The 19,801-nt window shown below is 37.5% G+C and overlaps 1 protein-coding gene across 15 annotated transcripts in view; it reads left to right on the plus strand.

Annotated features, from left to right (window-relative positions):
• The window catches only part of LCOR (ligand dependent nuclear receptor corepressor), a 155,193-nt gene that overhangs the window by 67,111 nt on the left and 68,281 nt on the right, over positions 1-19,801 (plus strand). For 14 of the 15 annotated variants that reach the window (XM_024253144.3, XM_054521700.2, XM_024253147.3 and 11 more), the window contains 2 exons: positions 7,317-7,382; positions 7,720-7,799. In XM_024253144.3, coding sequence (XP_024108912.2) covers positions 7,317-7,382; positions 7,720-7,799 — 146 coding nt within the window. Of the gene's footprint in view, positions 1-7,316; positions 7,383-7,719; positions 7,800-19,801 lie in introns of those variants that run through there. The other variant, XM_054521699.2, reaches the window with a different exon arrangement.

Genomic DNA, 19,801 nt, shown 5'->3' on the forward strand with positions numbered 1-19,801 from the left:
ATTTTTATTATAGTCACAGAATTATGCAACCATCACCACAATCTAATTTTAGAATATTTCCCTTAATACAAAAAGAAACGTGTTGCCCATTTGCAATTATTTTTTCATTTTCACTCAGCCATAGGAAACCACTAATGTACTTTCTTCTATCTATAGATTTGCCTTTTCAGTACATTTATATCAGTGGACTCATAATATGTGGTCTTTTGTTTCTGTCCTTTTTTCACCTAACACGATGTGTTTTGAGGCTTATTCATCCATATTATAATTTTATTCCATTGTATGGATATACCACATTTTGTTTATCACACATTACCTCTTAATATACAATAATTAAAATTTTAGTTCTTTTAAATCATCCTATACTTGATTCTTTTTTTAAAAAAAGAAACCTGAAAATAAGTAAATGAATCTTTTGTAAGTTAAACAAAAATGCAATAGAATAAACGCAAAGAAATGGATAATTGAAAAAAATTAGAGCAAAATTTAATGAAATCATTGATATAATAGAGAAGAACAAAAAAGTCGAAGTAGGTTTTTCAAAGAAAAAAACTAAAAAAAAAAAACTGATAGGATCGATCAAGGAATAAAAGAAACAAAAATAGTATGAAAATGAAGACTGACCACATATTAGAGATCAAAAGACAAGGTATTTATAGCAGCCTGCCATTAGTTTTTATATAAACAGTCTTTTCCCTTTTCAGGAGATCTTTATTCCCAATCATATTTTTCTTAATGGAACTACTTTGAGTAACCCTTACCCCCCAGAGTGAATGGCTGTTCTACTTCCCAAATCAGAGAATATCTATAAATGTCTTTTATCAATATTCATAAGCAACACATTGTCTTCATTTTTCCTCTAGAATTTTGTAAACACTGCTTCGTAGGCTTTTTTTTTTTTTTTTTCTTTTTTCTGTTTTTAGAGATGGGGTCGGCTGGGCGCAGTGGCTCACACCTGTAATCCCAGCACTTTGGGAGGCCAAGGCGGGCAGATCACGAGTTCAGGAGATCGAGACCATCCTGGCTAACACAGTGAAACCCCATCTCCACTAAAAATACAAAAAATTAGTCAGGCATGGTGGTGGGCGCCTGTAGTCCCAGCTACTCGGGAGGCTGAGGTAGCAGAATGACATGAACCCGGGAGGCGGAGCTTGCAGTGAGCCGAGATCACGCCACTGCACTCCAGCCTGGGCGACAGAGCGAGACTCCATCTCAAAAAAATAAAATAAAATAAAAAGAGATGGGGTCTCCCCATGTTGCCCAGGTCGAACCCCTGGACTCAAGCAGTCCTTCACTTAAGCTTCCCAAGTAACTGGGACTACAGGTGTGTGTCACCACATACCACACCCAGCTCTCCATAGATGTTTAGCATTTACATTTACCAGTGAAATGACTGGTAGTCTAAATCTCTTTTCTCTTATTTTAAGTAAAATTAAGTGAAATATTTTCCATATTTGGAGCTTGTAAATTTTTATTGTTGAAATTCAGATATTTTACCAGGAGAGTCTCTACATGTGTAGCTTCCCCTCCAACCCCTAGTGCTGCCCCAGTATTTCATGGAGCCCATTAGATAAGAAGACTCAAGTCAGTAATCAACATTAGGAAGTTTTTGTTTCCTTTTCCTTCTTTAAATTTTCTTTTAATTTAAATTTTTAAAATGTTCATTCTTTGCCTTTTCTTGTTCTAAAAATCCTGTTTTACAGATATTGCACGTCTGGCCACCTCATCTCTAATCTTTTTCTCATTATGTATGTGTCTTTGACACTTCACTATACAATATTAGGCCATTTCTTCCTTCCTTCCTTCCTTCCATCCGTTCCTCCGTCCATCCGTCGGTCCACCTTCTTTCAATGGTCTCGCTCTGTTGCCCTGGCTGGAGTGTGGTGGTGCAATCTCGGCTCACTGCACCTTACACCTCCTGGGTTCAAGTGATCTTACCACGTCAGCTTCCCGGGTAGTTGGGACTACAGGTGTGTGCCACCACCCTGGGCTAATTTTTTGTACTTTTTTGTAGAGACGGAGTTTTACCATGTTGTCCAGACTGTTAGTAGGACATTTCTTAAGTTGGTTTTCTGAATCACTACTTTGCTGTGTATTTCTCTACTTAATTCTATTTGGTAATTTTAGTAGTTTTTCTCCTCCCCTCAAGCATTTGTTCTCTGCTCTTTTATTCAGAGCTCTTTGCTCTTTAAAAAAAAAAATACTATTCCTCCCTGGCCTCAATAAAAATACTATTTATAATTTGTCTTCAAGTGCTACTGTTTTGTCTTCATTAATTCTGTTTCAGTTTGGGCCATTAGTCGTGATTAAAGTATATCAGGCTTTGGTATATCAGGCTAGGTTTTGTCATCAGTTCTTGTGCTGGGTAATTCTGAGAGTGGTAAGTGAGCCAACAAATAGGGTTCATCATAGTGCATCATCTGGGAGAATGTGCTCAGGAGGAGAGGAAGAATTATTAATGAATGTAGTCCTCTAATAATGAAATGAATCACCAGGGATAGGAAGGGGAAGAGAAGCCTGAATGGTCACTGTTCATTATCTATAGAAGTTCATCTGGTCTTTGATTTAATAACATACTGAGATAGTTGGAGTGTCAATTAAAAAGAATTGATTACCTTAATTACCTGGGATAGAATATAAAAGATTGTATAATCTAGTGCTTTAAAATTATTGCCATAATTACTATTGCACCAACCCAATACTTTCACTTTGTGACTGACTTGGTATGAAGCTCAGTGTGGTGGTGGCATCAAGTCACACATCCTGAGTTTTAAGCAAACAACTCCAGATAATATCATTCCCCTCTTTCTTTATTAGGACACTAGTTGATTATTATTGCCAGCAAGCACCTTTGAACTGATACTTTGTAAAATATAATACAGTCATGTGTTGCTTAACAATGGGGATACATTATGAGAAACACATCCTTAGGCAGTTTCATCATTTTTCAAACATCATAAAGTATACTTACACAAACCTAGATAATATAGCCTACTACATATCTAGGCTATTTGGTATAGCCTGTTGCTGCTAGCCTGCAAACCTGTACAACATATTACTATACTGAATACTGTAGGAAATACCACCATTGTCACACAATATCATTGTCACACAGTGGTAAGTATTTGTGTATCTAAACATAGAAAAGGTACAGTAAAAATTGTCACACGTGGATAGGGCACTTACCATAAATGGAGAGTGCAGGACTGGAAGTTGCTCTGAGTGAGTCAGTGCATAAGTGCTAAGTGAACAAGAAGGCCTAGAATGTTGCTGTACACTACTGTAGACTTATACGTACTGTACACTTAGGCTACACTAAATTTATTTAGGAATAATTGCAGTCCAACATTACAATGGCTATAATCACCAAGCAGTAGGAATTTTTCAGCTCCGTTATAATTTTATGGGACTACCGTGGTATATGCAGTCCATGCTTGACTAAAACATCGTTGTGTGGCACATGATTGTACTTTATTGAAGATTGAGCACCAAGCTCAGTACAAGCTTGAATACAAGATCCAGGGGACCTTGATGTAAAAATTGCTCATTTTCTGATATATTCCTACATTTCCTTCAGCACCTCTCTGAAACTACTAGTCTCTATACTGGTTATCTCAGAGGAGAGGTTCCCAAGACCCAAGAACCATTTTTTCATTCTGTTAATTTTTTTCCAAAAGAACAAGCTATATTGCTGACCTTAGTTAGCTTTGTATTTGATATATTCCTATTCTGTTACTTTTTATAAACTGTTTTCCCCCTTTTCGTTGGAAATGGATTGTGATTTAGATTGAAGGGGGAAATTTGTGGGAGATTTTAGTCTTCTGTCTTCTGTTTTTGAGAGCTGTGTGATTAAATCAGAAGCTAATCAGGCATGTGAAGCCTTCCTATGAGAGAAACGTTGTTCCTATAAGAGAAACATTGCTTCCTAGCCTTCCTGGAGCATTAATTCTCCTTGAGGAGATAAGACATAAATGAATAAAAGAAAAATGAGAACATAGTGTTTAGATAGCCTGTGACAAATTTTATTTTATGAAATACTTGAAAAGACAGTGTTTTGTAAATAGCAGAAAGCAGGGAAGACATTAGGCAACTGACTTTTATTTAAAATCAAGCAACAGTCTGAGAATTCTGAGGATGAGAAAACTGGAAACTGAAGATTCATGAGGATAGGTAACATGTCAGCTCAACACTGCCTGTTGAACAGTCCCTGGCAGATGATAGACTCTCAGTTAGTGTATGTCGAATAAATGAATATGTATTTGTTGAACAATTTGAAGAGTTATCTTGAAGGAGAGAGATACTATATTTTAGCAAAGGTGAGATGCAAAGGCTTCAGAAAATATTAGGAGGTAGGAATGATCACTGAACACAGCGGAAGACCATCCTGACCAGAGCTGTAGGAATGAGCAGGAAAGGTCTGGTAAGTAAGCCAGTTAACAGTAGGTAGGGTCAAATTATAAGCAGTTTTGATTGCTGAATTTGGAATTTGGGGTTTGTTCTTTAACCAGTGTGAACTTTGAAGAGGTGGTGGCATCATTGAAGCAGTGTTTTAGGAATAGCCTGAAGACATGGTGCAGGTTGCAGTGAAGAAGAAACTGCAGCTCAACCTTGAGACTAGTTGTGATGTTGGATAGGAATTCTTTCAAAAGTAGTCAACTTCGATAAAATAAATAATTTTTCTTTATGTGATATGTAAAGGTAGTTTTTAAGCCTTAGTGATTGAACTTAACGGCATGGCTGTCTTTTTCAGTATTTAGTTTTCCATGGCATTTTGTTATTGATCTTTCTGGCTTTTCTGTGATATCATGGTATACATTTTGAATATGTTTGTTCTTCCCTTATTTGCCTTTTGTTAATGTCAAGCATAGCACATCAGACATTCCCTGTTGCTATGCAACTGCTAAATTCAATATTTAGTATTAATAAAACTGAGTGGCATTAACATCCAGTGAACAGAGGGTAGCAAAATATGACTTTACAGTATCTAATCAATAATATTTGTCAGGTTTAATGTATTGTTGCAGATATGAGCAAAAGAGGAGTGACTTGTTTACAGTTGCTATTTTGAGCAAAATTAGTTGTGATTAAATCTTTGTGTTTATGACCAGATTTTTTTTGTTTGCTTTTGTTCTTTGTCATTGCTTTTTCATTTATGACTCAAATTCTTGTTAGTATTATTGATCTTCTGCCCAATTTTCTGATGTCAGATTCTGTTCTTTAAAATTTTTATCTCCCAAAGCTTTTATTTGCATTTTTCTTTCCTGGCATTATTTCTTGCTATATTTACTTTTTTCCTTTTCAGGAATTTATGCTCAGCCTGAAAATTTGGAATTTGTTACAATTTTATATAAACCCAGGTGAAAGAATATTAGATTTGCTCTTCAGGATAAGACCTACTTAATAATTTCCTTTAGCTATTTGCGGTGTGTATTTGATGCTTGCAAGGTGTTGAAATACTTTATTATTTGTGAAATCAGATTTTCTTTTGGGAGGGCAGGTAGGGGGGCTTTAAGAATTGGAGATAGGCTGTGGGATTTATTTATTTTTTTAAGTCAGATCGTTCTGAAAATATCTGATCTCCAGGGCCAAAATAGGCAGTATCTAGCAGTTTCTTCTCTTCTCTTACCACTACCTCCCCACCCCCACAGCCCTACTCCAACCTTTTTTCGTCCCTAGTGTGGAAGAGAGGGGACCATAGCAATTTAGTGGAGTATATTTTAATTTTAGTAGGTAAATAATAAGCAGACATAGATACCTCCCATTTGTTTGAGTGGGTAGTTTGATTTTTTTAATGTCCTTGGAATAATTTTGATGAGAATTAAAGAGAGTTGAAAAACAATTGCTCCCTAACAATAAATGAAAAATCTGGAATCTAGGATATATCATATAGTATAGAAAAACCAGCTCTCTAATTACAGTGCAAATAACACAAACTAGAGATTACTGAAAATTATGGCTTAATACCAAGGCAAAGAAATCCCTTACATTACCATCTTCTTCTTATAGCCAGATAAACAAAATTACCATTTTCAGAGGCCATCATTTCTACCCCCTTACCTTCTGAATCCTTTTCTGTGGTTGTATTTGAGGTCAAGAATTGATACATGTGAGAGGGCCTTATGTGTCCAGCAGGATATAGTATTTTAAATTACGGGGTACCTTATCTTTTAAGCATGGGAGTGCTTTTTAACAATTAAATCACAAGCCTCTAGGTGACAGATTATGTTGCAAAATACACAGTGCCCCTAGCTACTAGGAATTCAGTAACACTTTTTATATTTACTTTATTGCAGTAATATTCCTATGCATTTGAAAAGTAGTGTGTATACTGAATGCACAAGACATTAATTTCTTCCCAGAGGCCACACTGAGAGTGCATATGGAGTCATAGACTCCTTGTTTGTAATAACCATTTGAGTTCCCAGTGAGGTCCATGGCAAACATTTTGGGAACTACTGCTTTAATCTATTATTTCTGGTATGTTGTATAAAGATACAGTCTGATTCCTGCTCTTGTCTTCCTTCTTACTCTCTTGACCCATAAAAAATTGCAAGATGGCAAAGATATTTTTAAATTATTCAGTAGATCATCAGTATTTGAGATAATAAGCCAGAAAAAAAGTTTTTGATTTTTTCATTTTCTACTTCTTTCACACTGGTAGAAGGACATAATAATTTAAACATTTGTGTACAAGTATATTTTTTTCTCTTTTTTTTGTATGTACAATCAGTGGGGTTTACGTTTATAAAGGAACCAGTGCATAGTTATTGTGGCGATGTTAAATACTTACAAAAGTCTTTTAAAAGTCTTATATCTTCTTTACAAAAGTCTTGTACCTTGTGTTTGTGTGATGTAGTTTTTCTCGGTAAAGATTTCATAAACTGTTAACTCAAAATCTGTTGTCTCAATTGGTATTTTGAAAAATGCTGTTTAGATTATTTTAGAAAGTTGTGGAAATTTTGAAGCAGTTTTTGACTCATTCATTGAGAAAAGTACCTTTTAAAATGGAGCCTGAGAGTTCGTACAAAGAGGTGTTTGGGATTTTGTAAAATGGTGAGAGAACCTGTGAATTTCCATTCCTTCATTGGTCTTGTTCTTGGATGTGCTCAGAATTTGTGTTGAATGTTAATCATTGACAGAAATGCAAATGCTCCTTTTAGATTTGTCATTGACACTCTTTTTCTAAGCATCCCTTCAATAGTAATCCAGGGTCCTTGAGAACTGGAAAAAAACACCATCTTTTTTTTTTATGCAAAGATTATTCAATACTAGAATGAATATTATTGTGGTAATGGATTTTGTTTTTATCCTTTCAGGGTTTGAAAGTATTCTTGAAGGGCTGTTTGGACCTGCATTATTAAAAGATCTCAGTTTATTTAAAGGTATTCAAAATATTTTTGGTATTTCAAATTCTTCCTGGTGCCATACATGATACCTTGGTGATTTAAGCCTCAGTCTCCTTTTTATTCACAGTTTCATGTGGGTTAAAGCTATATTAATGTAAGCATCTTTTTGTGTTAAGTTGATATTGTTAATATATGTATGAATAATGTATTAACTAGTGAGCAGTTAAGACTTCATAATTTAAGAGTTAAAAATTTTAAGACAAATATGGCCTAACTACTTAGGTTTTTGTTAAACAATATTTTTGAAATTAATTCTAATTTATTTTCCAAAAAAATCTCTTTTATGACTATTAATTTGTTACTATTTTTGCAGACTGTGAACCTGAAAGCATTTCTGATTGGACTTTTGATGAAAACTGTTTATTCTGTTGCTTGAGAAGAGATAAAGTAAAGGTAACTAAGAAGCCTGTGAAACTTTTATTTAGTGTAGTATTTTAAAGTTTTCATTTTTTAAAATATTGTGTTACTTTGTTGGAGGATTTGTAGGAAAAGGAAGGTATGGTTTTATACTTACTTATGAAGAGTTTGATAGTAATCCTGGGTTTTGCAGTTTAAATTATTTCCATCCTGTTGATTAGCCTATTAAGAAACCTATATCCTACCATGCATTTATTGTTGTTGTTGTTGTTTTGTTTTTTTGCTTTGTTTTTTTTATTTTGAGACGAAGTCTCGCTGTGATGCCCAGGCTGGAGTGAAATGGCACGATCTCGGCTCACTGCAGCCGCTGCCTCCTGGGTTCAAGCGATTCTCCTCCCTCAGTCCCGAGCAGCTGGTATTACAGGCGCCTGCCACCACACCAGCTAATTTTTGTATTTGTAGTAGAGATAGGGTTTTATCATATTGGCTAGGCTGGTCTTGAACTCCTAACCTCAAGTGATCTGCCTGCCTCAGCCTCCCAAAGTGCTGAAATTAGAGGCATGAGCCACCGCGCCCAGCCCATGCGTTGTTTTATTTATATAGTTCACTAGGCAGAATAATTAATTAAGTCTCAAACTGTTGTGTTTATTTAAAAAATGAAATGCGTGGTAATTCAAGTAATGGGAGTTATTTTTAGTACAAAAAGAACAGTAATGTAGATCTGGATCAAGCAGTTATTAATTCATGTAGATTTATGATATACTATGGTTTCTACTTTAAGATACTTATTCATAATATCTGGGCATGACTATTTTTAATTGTATAAACTGGCTGAACCTTTGTGTATTTGTTGTTTTATTGCTTTGTTTTAAACATAAACAGAATTTTGTTAGAAAACATTTCACTTGTTGGAAACATTTATTAATAGTGGTTTACTACCATTTTTTTTTTCATGGTACATCCATTCCCTGTTTTAAAGCCTTGGAAATGCTTTCTTCTGCCCTATACACTCTTTTTTTTTTTTTTGAGACAGAATCTCGCTCTGTCACCCAGGCTGGAGTGTGCAGTGGCGCGATCTCTGCTCACTGCAGGCTCCGCCCCCCGGGTTTACGCCATTCTCCTGCCTCAGCTTTCCAAGTAGCTGGGACTACAGGCGCCCGCCACCTTGCCTGGCTAATTTTTTGTATTTTTAGTAGAGACGGGGTTTCACCGTGTTAGCCAGGATGGTCTCGATCTCCTGACCTTGTGATCCACCTGCCTCGGCCTCCCAAAGTGCTGGGATTACAGGCGTGAGCCACTGCGCCCGGCCTTCTTCTGCCCTATACACTCTTAACTTAAATCATTGACCAGATTTTATCAGTTTTTCCCTCATAATGAATTTCATTTTTTTTTTCATTTCCACAATCATTACTATAGTTCTCTCTTAGTTTCTTCAGTCTCTTAAATATTCCTACAAGGTTAAACTCCTCCCAACCCTTACCCCTCAAATGGTGTAGAGGTGTTACCTTATACTTAGCCTTTGATGACTTTCTCATTGTCTTCTGGATTCATTAGCCTAACAGTGCTTCAGTACCCTCCACATTTTAATCCACTTTTCTTTCTAATGATATCCCACTAGTCTTCTATACAGTTTTCTTTCAACTAAGCTATTTCTCTATAGCTAGAAATTCCTTTGCTTTTACTCTTAAGCCCCATCCTTCCTCTGCTTCTATTGCTGTTTCAGCCTTTCACACTGTTGTCAATATTATCTGTGCCAATTACTTGTCAGTTAATATTCTGCCTTATTTTGTTCATCCTTTTTCGTATTTGAATCTTTTGTTCCTGACTACATTGTCAACTGCTAAAAACTAGACAGACCATGCTGTATGCTTCCTTGTACCCCTGCATATAACCATTGTATCACTATTTATCTGTGTTGGCAAGTTGCTTTAAAATTTGAAAGCCAACGTATAGCCAACTTAAGTGCTTCTTAATGTTCTTCTTTTATGGCTTCTTTTTCTTGTTTTCTACATGAAAAAGTTGTTGCTCTATTTGGAATGGTCTGTTTTTGTTGAATTGAGGAAGAAGGTGTTTTAAAATTTAATCTGGCTCCGAAAAGAGAGACTAGAAAAGAAAGCAACATTGTTTTGAGTTAAACTTCCAGTGAAATTGAAGTTCATAATTTTAAACTCTGTGTGTGTGTGTGTATGTGTGTGTGTGTGTGTGTGTCTGGTGGCTCTTTATTGAGCAAGCCATTTAATAGGAATTTTTGAAGAATAAAAAGAAGAAACAGTTACGAATTTTTTTTTTTTCAGGTTAGGATGAGGAAGAGAGCCATTCTATGCTTGGTAGTTGTATATAGTATATTCTTGTAATATGATTGAGAGTTTTCCTTTGCTGTATGAGGGTAAAATATTATATGAATTTTTTTTAAGAGACAGGGTCTCACTGTGTTGCCCAGGCTGGACTTAAGTGATCCTGCTTCTTCAGCCTTCCAAGTAGCTAGGACTCCAGGTACATGCCACCACACCCGGCTTGTGTGAATATTTTTAGAAGAACATACAGATAGAGAAAGTCATGAAATGGTGAAGCACTTAAAACTACTTGTTTTACTGTTTGTAGTTCTACAGTTTTTAGTTGGTTTTCTAAATAGAAATAATTTTTCCATTTGACAGCTCAGCTGGTTCTGGGAAAGCTGTTTTTCTCCGTTAGATACTATATCCTGTCTTTGGCATTTATTATTTTCGGAGACAGTCATACATCTGTAATGGAAAATAGGAAAAGAGAAAGCCTATATCATGTGAATTGTCAGATTTACAGTATTTCTTTAGTTGTGTTAGACTTAAAGTGTTTATATTGGAACTCTTTGCAGTCACTTGGAGCATCTTGTCTGAGAAGGACTAGAGTCTGGAAATTAAATCTTTTTTTGTTTTTGTTTTTTGGAAATGTATTATATCTGTTGGACTGAGGCTTGCATTTTAAGGCTGGCTTAAGATTCTAAAATAGAAAGAACTATCTGGAGAATATGGTAATAGCCAATAGGTGGCAGCATAGAGCATGGTATTGGAATCTTGAGTTTGAGATTGGCGTGGTGAGATAATCTAGGTAGTATTTGGAAAAGCACTTAGAAATATTGACCTGATATTTGGGAAACAGCAGTTACGCATACTTTTAGCTAGTTGGATTTTCAGTAAATACTAAATCTGTAGAATGGATAAAACAAATACATTATTTATATTTACCTTTAAAAATACATAGGTGAAAAATATGAAGTAGCCTCTTTGGGAAGTAGAACAGGGATTCACCTAGAGATTAGTAAAAATTTTTGAACTACACTTCAGGATCGTGCAGAAGTTAGAGAATGTAATTGTAAGGGAAAGGCAACTAACATGTTCTGAGCATCTACTATGTGCCAGTTATTTTTACATGTTCCCTTTTTTTTTTTTTTTTTTGAGACAGGGTCTTGCTCTGTTGCCCAGGCTGGAGTGCAGTGGCATGATCTTGGCTCACTGCAGCCTCTGCCTCCTGGGTTCAAGCGATTCTCATGCCTTAGGCTCCCGAGTAGCTGGAACTACAGGCGTGCACCAACATGCCCAGCTAAGTTTTGTATTTTTAGTAGAGACAGGGTTTCACCATGTTGGCCAGGCTAGTCTTGAACCCCTGACCTCAAGTGATCCACTCGCCTCAGCCTCCCAGAGTGCTGGGATTACAGCGTGAGCCACCACGCCCTGCCGCTCCTGTTTAATCTTCAAAACAATCCTATAAAGTTGATTAAAGGCATCCTAGTTTTATAAAGAAAGAAAAGGAAAGGGTCAGAGATGTTCAGTTATGGGCAAAATTACATAGCTGGGATTTGATCCATGTTTTTAGAATATATGCATTTTGATAACAGGAGCAGGAACATGGAAAGTGGAGAGCAAGAATTAAGTAGGTCTTGGAATTCAGTTGGAAAGAGGGAGGGAATCCTCAGTTGGAAATTTCTCAGTTGGAAAGACGGAAAGTGTATTTGAAATGACCAATTCTAGCTGTGTTAGGAATCTGTGAGTGAATGACTGACTGACTGCCTCAGTTACCTGCTTACTTCTTTTCTTCCTCCCATTTTCTGTTTTATGGGCATAAAGTAGGCACTCTAAAATACTTACTAAATGAGTGACTAAGAAGTCAGGAGGCTTAATAAACTTGGAAAATTATAATAGCTGTTTTGAGTGTTTACATATATACACAATTCTCTGTGTACTGCTTATTCATGAGGCTTTTCTTTTTTTTTTTTTTTTTTTTTTTTTTTTTTTTTTTGAGATAAAGTCTCACTCTGTTGTGCAGACTGCAGTACAGAGGCATGATCTCGGCTCACCGCACCCTCCACCTCCCTGGTTCAAGCAATTCCCCTACCTCAGCCTCCCGAATAGCTGTTATTACAGCACATGCCACCACGCCCGGCTAATTTTTTTGTATTTTTAGTAGAGACGGGGTTTCACCATGTTGGTCAGGATGGTCTCAAACTCCTGACCTCAGGCAGTCCACCTGCTTCGGCCTCCCAAAGTGTGATAACAGGCGTGAGCCACTGCACCGGGCCTTCTTTAACCTTTCTTTAAGCTTCAAATTTTTAAATTAATTTTAGCCTTATAAAGCAACTGCAAAAAGAATTCCTGTATATTCTTTAACCAGATTCTCCAAATGTTAGCATGTTATGTAACCACAGTACAATTATAAATTCAGGAAATTAACAATGATACAATAGTATAATCTGCAAACCTTTGCGAATTTGCCAGTTATCCCTCTAGTGTCCTTTATCTGGTCCAAGATCCAGTCCAGGATTACAGTCTGACTGATGTTGTATCATTCTTTGTGTATCATGTCAGAAAGCACATGGTGATGTTTACTTCGATCACTTAGTTAAGGTGCTGTCTGCCTCTTTTCTCTAAGGTTTCTTTTTCTTTCTTTCTCTTTCTTTCTTTCTTTATTTCTTTCTGTCTGTCTGTCTCCTTTTTGTAGTTAATGGGTACATTGTTGGGGGGAGGTACTTTGAGGTTTTGTAAATATCCTCTTTTTTTTAATTATACTAGTTTTTCATACACTGATTTTAGCATCCATTGATGAACATTGCCTGAAAAAAATATTACTGTGGTGTTGACTAAATGGTTTTCTACTTCCATTATTTCTTCTACATTTATGAGTTGGAATTCTACTGTAAGGAAGAACTTCTCTTTTCTCCCCGTTTATGTTGTTGTTTTAATATATCAGTACGAACTCATGGATTCTTATTTCATTCTGTGGATTATAATTCATTGCAGTCCTTGTAAACTTCGCAGTTCAAATTATCCTAGGCCATTTAGAGCCCTTTGAAGTTGGCTTTTGTGTCCTTTTGACATCTTTCTTTTTTTTAAAGCACTTTTTTTTTTACTTTTTGGCATTAAAAGATGTTCCAGTCTTAACATGTACTTTCCCTGTCCCGGCCCTGGATTTCTCCAAAATACTCTAGTTCCTTTTAATCAGAGAACTGTGTAAGAATTCAAGGTGTGGGTACTAGGTGTATGTACTCTTGGTACTAGAGTGTCATTGCTTTGAAACATGTATGTTTACTAAAATACATGTGTAGCTATGTTATTTTATATATCAATGAAAAACCATCCACTGAGATTTTTTGATTACAGATATGTGTGATAGTATGAAGAGCTAATCCAGTAGTAGTGAGAGGGTGGGGGAGAGATGAGAAATTACTTTTAGTAGTTAATTCTTAAAAACAGACTGCTTCAGTGATCAGTCTGTTCTTGTGTATGGCTGGGATAGAGATAGCTGTTGTAAAGTACAGGTAACATGGGTGATTCACTAAGGATGATGGGAGAGTAGGATGTTATACCAAAATATAAAATTAGTTTATGCACTTAGGTTTAAGACTAAAGTAAGTTTAGTATTTGATTGGCATATTAGGAGAATGTTTTAAGAAGTTAGAACTTGAGGCTGGGTGCAGTGGCTTACGCCTGTAATCCCAGCACTTTGGAAGGCCTCAGGCAGGCAGATCACTTGGGGCCAGGAGTTTGAGACCAGCCTGGCCAACATGGCAAAACCCCATCTCTACTGAAAATACAAAAAATTTAGCTGACTGTGGTGGCCCATGCCTGTAATTCCAGCTACTTGAGAGGCACAAGAATCGTTTGAACCTAGGAGCTGGAGGTTGCAGTGAGCTGAGATCATGCCTGGGCGACACAGAAAGACTGTCTGGAAAAAAAAAAGAAGTTAGAACTTGATCTGTGTTTTTGAAGAATATATAAGTCTGGATGAGCAGAGATGAAAGGGCACATCCTGGTTGGAACAGGGCATTTATTTTTGGAAGTAACCAGTGATATGGTTGGAGCCAGATGATAGATACCTTTCAGTGCCCAGCTAGCTCAGGAGTCATGTAACTAGATCTTTTTCATTGTATCAGCATATTTTGCTGAATGTTTCTTAATTTCTTCCAGTTTGTGAATATGCATTAAGTTTGGTTATATCCCTTTAACATTTTAGTTTTTATTGCTATTTTATTTTATTTTATTTTATTTTGAGACGGAGTCTTGCTCTTGTTGCCCAGGCTAGAGTATAGTGGCGCCATCTTGGCTCACTGCAACCTCCACCTCCCAGATTCAAGCGATTCTCCTGCCTTAGCCCGCCGAGTAGCTGGGATTACAGGTGTCCACCACCATGCCTGGCTAATTTTGTATTTTTAGTAGAGATGGGGTTTCACCATGTTGGTCAGGCTGGTCTCGAACTCCTGACCTCAGGTGATCCACCTGCCTCGGCCTCCCAAAGTGCTGGGATTACAGGCGTGAGCCACCGTGCCTAGCCTTTATTGCTATTTTAATACATTGAAAGTTGTTTTTTTCCCAAGCCAAACTGTATCCATCTTTATTAAAGATACTTTTGATAAACAATTGTAGTATTTCAGGTAGGACATGGGGAGACAGTCGTTAACAGTACAGAAGAACTTTCAAACTCCCTTCTTCAGTGGACTACCAAAAATCAGGAAGCCACTATAAAACCGAATGAAGCCTTCATCTAATGCTCTGAACGGGGAAAGTTTAGAGTGAGGGTTGACAACTTTTCAAGGGCTGACACTGACTTTAAGGAGGTGAAATGAAAATGGCAGTATTTATCTGAAGATCCACAATCTAGAAATGGAACCACTGCTCTTTTGAGGGGTGCCATCTCAGTGGCATCACTGGGAAGTCCAGGTTGCTTGACACACTGGTAACCAATTATTGGGGGTCAGGTCCCAACAGATGTCTGGATTTAAGGGAGTTAAGTCTGTGTTGAAAGGTGGAAAGGGAGAAGACGACATAAAAATGCATTTGTTTTTCTATACCACAAGGCTTTTGTGCCACGGTGCCCACGTGTATCAAAGTCAGGGAATCCCACCTCCTGGGAGCCAAGAGGAAGTCTCTCAAAACTAGAAGGGAAAGGTGTTTTCCCCGCAGCAGCCTGGCTTCGGAGACATTCTGTTAGTGAACTATGCCCCTTCCCCCAAAAACGACAATGAAGTATTCTGTGTGCTCACAGCATAGCTTTAAAAAATATGTAAGTGAATAAGCCGGGCGCGGACGCTCATGCCAGCACTTTGGGAGGCCGAGGCAGACGGATCACAAGGTGAAGAGATCGAGACCATCCTGGCCAACGTGGTGAAACCTTGTCTCTACTAAAAATACAAAAAAATTAGCCGGGTGTGGTGACATGCGCCTGTAGTCCCAGCTACTTGGGAGGCTGAGGCAGGAGAATCACTTGAACCCAGGAGGCGGAGGTTGCAGTGAGCCGAGATTGCGCCACTGCATTCCAGCCTGGGGAGAGAGCAAGACTCCGTCTCCTAAATAAATAAATAAATAAATAATTAAAACAAAACAAATTTCTGCATTTTTATGAAACTTGGTAAAAAATAGAATTTCAAACTATACAGTCACCAGAAGTACACAGTTATCAAAAATGCACACACTTCTCTCGGCATCTGCAGCACCTTCAGCTTTCTGTGCCTGGTCTGATTTGGCATTTCCCGTTTTCTACAGGGTTATTCACCTCTTTGCCAGCTTCAGCTTTTTCCTTTTTCCCTTTGGGTACCTTCTCTTCCTCCTCTGCAGGGCCCTTTTGAAGCTTGGGCTCTGGCTTTGGAGGAGCAAGGTTAGCAGACAACCTTGCATATCTTCTCTGTGGTTCATCCTTTACCTTGGCATTATCTCCTTTAGCATCCCCTTCAGCCTTTCTTTAGGCATATTGGCAGCGACGGCAGCAGGATGTAGGTGCTAGGCGCAGGATGCAGTGGTGCGTGGCCTTTGGTAGTCTAAGGGTCATTCTCACCTCTTCTTCACACTGTTCCCATTGAAAGTTTTTATTTATTTATTTATTTATTTAGAGACGGAGTCTCGTTCTGTTGCACTCAGGCTGGAGTGCAGTGGCGCAGTCTGGGCTCACTGCAAGTTCTGCTTCCCGGGTTCACCCAATTCTCCTGCCTCAGCCTCCTGAGTAGGTGGGACTACAGGTGCCCGCCACCACTCCCGGCTAACTTTTTGTATTTTTAGTGGAGATGGGGTTTCACCTTGTTAGCCAGGATGGTCTCGATCTCCGGACCTCGTGATCCACCTGCCTCAGCCTCCCAAAGTGCTGGGATTACAGGTGTGAGCCACTGCACCCGGCCCCTTGAAAGTTTATATTAAGAGCAAGCAGATGATCAATCTAGTTGTTACTTTTATATTGTATTCTTCAACATGTATTTATGTTGAATATGTTACTTTGGGCATATTCAAACCTGCTCAATGTGACTTGCCTGTCATCTTACACCAGAATGCTACAAATCAATAAGTATTTACCTGTGATATAAAAGGAACTATGGAAGAAAAAATTTCAATATAGTTTCTATCAGGAGTGAGAAAGAAACACATATGAGATATTTAAAGGATATATATATTTATTTTTTTTTTTGAGACGGAGTCTTGCTGTGTCTCCCAAGCTGGAGTACGGTGGCACAATCTTAGCTTGCTGCAACCCTCACCTCCTGGGTTCAAGCAATTCTCGTGCCTCAACCTCCTGAGTAGCTGGGACTACAGGCGCACGCCACCTCACCCAACTAATTTTTGTATTTTTAGTAGAGATGGGGTTTCACCACGTTGGCCAGGCTGGTCTTGAACTCCTGACCTCAAGTGATCTGCCTGCCTTGGCTTCCCAAAGTGCTGGGATTACAGGCGTGAGCCACTGTGCTCAGCCTCTATGTGAGATTTAAATAGAATGCAGAGTTAAATTGATATCACAAATTAATATGTGTTAATTAGGTGCTCAGTTAATTGTATAAATCTAAATTGCTGGGTCTAACCTTGCTAAATTTCCAGAGATGTTTGGTATAGATTATTTAGGATTAAAGAAAACTGCTTGATATGAATCAGTGCTCAGTAAGAGATTCCATGAAATATCAAAGAGTTTATTTTTTCTCTCCCAATTTGTAGAGTTGTTTGCAAAAAACACAGGCAAGGAGAAATCATTAATTGGTGACTGCTCTGTTCAGTTTTATGTGGTCAGAGTCAATGAATAGACTAATCATTTGGCAGGTTTATTAAATATGTGGTTCTGTGTTTGGCCAGAGAGGATAACAGAAAAGTAAAAGACCTGGTCCCCTCTTGGCTTGTGGAATATTGGGGAAACTGTGAGTGGCAAAAGCAATTAGACTTGTAATCTATAAGGAGATTTAAATCATCCATCCTGTGCATCCAGAACCAGAGTTCTCATATATGCAGGGAACATTAAAAGTAAAATCCCATGCTCATTCCCATATGTAATATTTTAGAGATAGTGGCTAATACAAGAAAATATAAGTACTGTAGCAGTTTGAGAGGTGCAGTAGATGACACTGGAGTTGCTTAATCTAAAAGATAGAACTCAAACTGAACTTTAAAAGGATCTGTGTGTGTTTTAGAGTGGTTGGTTTGGTACTTGTTTTTAGGATGTAGTACAGAAGGATTTACGTCGAGAAAATTATGGGAGGGTCTTACAATAATTCAGAAAATGAAACTGTTCTAGAGTCATGGCTGTGAAGATGCATAAGGAAGAGATGTGCATAGAGAATCTGGAATAAAGAGTTGTCGAAGCTTAGTGATTACGTAAATATATAAATAAGGGAGAGGAAAGTGATACTGACGTTAGGCTTCCACCCCAGATGGCTTGGCATGATGAATTAAAAGTCAATTAGAAGTCAAGAAGAGAGAAGGGAAAGTTTTGGTGCAGTGGCCAGTTTTATGAGGAGAGAATGGAGATAGCTCAAAGCATTCTGAGGTGAGAGTGAACATTTAATTGGAAGTGTCCAGTAGACAGGGTTGTGGGAAATGAGTTGAAATAAAAGGTCTGGGGTGAAGATATATTGGAGAGGGTTTCTGAAAACATTATTGGATTATTTGAGCAAACGAAGTTTCTGAGGAGTAAAGCACAAAATACTGAGTTTTATAGAAGACCTTCATTTTAGGAAGTAAGAATCAGATTAAAAATAAGATAGAGTCATAAAATAAATGAGTTACCCATTTTGTATCAGTTGTCTTCCTGGCCCCATATTCTATAATGACTGGGGGGATGGGTTGTCATGTTTGTCAAACTAACGTGGACTCCTGTACCATTTCCCAGAATGGACCTCAGATGGGTTGAGCAAGTACCCTCAAAACATACTACAATGGGCTTTGAGAGAATAGGTTCTCAAGAATTCTGGTTGTGAGGGACAGACTATAAGTCTGACAGCATTGATGAATATGTGGGTGTTGGTGGGAGTTAAGAAATGAGTATACGCTACTAGCTTGAAAAGTTGTCAGTGAAAGGAATGATGAAAACAGCACCATAGAAGAATAGGCAAAGGATTTAAGTAAAGATTTTGGGAGCTAAAGGGAGAAGCTTAAGTACTGTACTCATAGAAGAAGCTGAGATGAAGAAATTGAAACTTAAAAGGAGGGAACAGTTGGAAAAGGCAAGATTGTAAGAGAACCAACAAGATATTAGTTACTGAACATTGGTAGGAGATTCCTACTGGAATTAGAATACAGTCAGTGTAACTTCAGGAGTTACAGTTGGTAGGAATTAAATGAGGCATGAATGCCTGAATATAAGAACCGTGGCCAACTGACTTTGCCCTCACAGTGAGAGCAGTGACTGGTGAGAAACTCTCAGATATGAAGGCATTGTTTAACACAATAGTAAGGTGGAATAGGCTGTAATAACTGTACTTCTCTCATCTGCAGCACTGCTCAAAGTTTTCTAGTTACACCAGCAACAAAAAAGGGTAAAGTTTCAGGAAAAATAATAAGATTTCCTTATCTCTAGCAGTGCGTTAAGTATAAAAAACTACTGAAGTCTAGATATTAAACAAAATCTTATTTTTGTATTTTATATTTTGTCGGTGTAAAAACCATGAGGCAGTTGGAATGTATACACATTGCGGTACCTTTCAACTCTAAAATTATGTGATTCTCTGAAAATCTGTTTTCGATAGCTTGCTTAAGGAGATTCTTAGAATTAATCAGTGATCTGAGTAAGTTTAGAATATGCCTACTTATATAAAAATTAGGGTTAGAGTTACATAGAGCCTTAGTGTTTCATTTGAATGTCTTAATAGAGTCAGTATTTTCTTTCTTTCTGCCCATGAGTGTAGGTCTCACTTTTTTCTTTCCTTTCTTACGAACTGGTATTTGCACATTAGACTTTCTTTGTTCTTTCCCCTCGATTATGAAAGCTTGTATTTATTCTGCTTCTCTTCCCCTCTTCCTCTTTTATTAGGTCTCCATCTTTTTTGAAATTATTTGCATTTTCTTCATGGATTGTACCTTTTTATTTTATTTTTTTAAGTTACAGTAAAATATACATAACATTTACTATCAACCATATTTAGGTGTACAAGATGAGTAGTTAAGTACTTGCATTGTTGTGCAACCAGTCTCCAGAACTCTTCATCTTGTAAAATGGAAACTCTGTCCATTAAACAGTAACTCTCCCATTTCCTCCTCTCTTTAGCCCCTGGCAACCGCTATTCTACTTTTTGTCTCAATGAGTTTGCTTATTCCAGATATATAAGT

The sequence above is a fragment of the Pongo abelii genome, chromosome 8 (assembly GCF_028885655.2).
Source record: "Pongo abelii isolate AG06213 chromosome 8, NHGRI_mPonAbe1-v2.0_pri, whole genome shotgun sequence".
Taxonomy (NCBI): Eukaryota; Metazoa; Chordata; class Mammalia; order Primates; family Hominidae; genus Pongo; species Pongo abelii.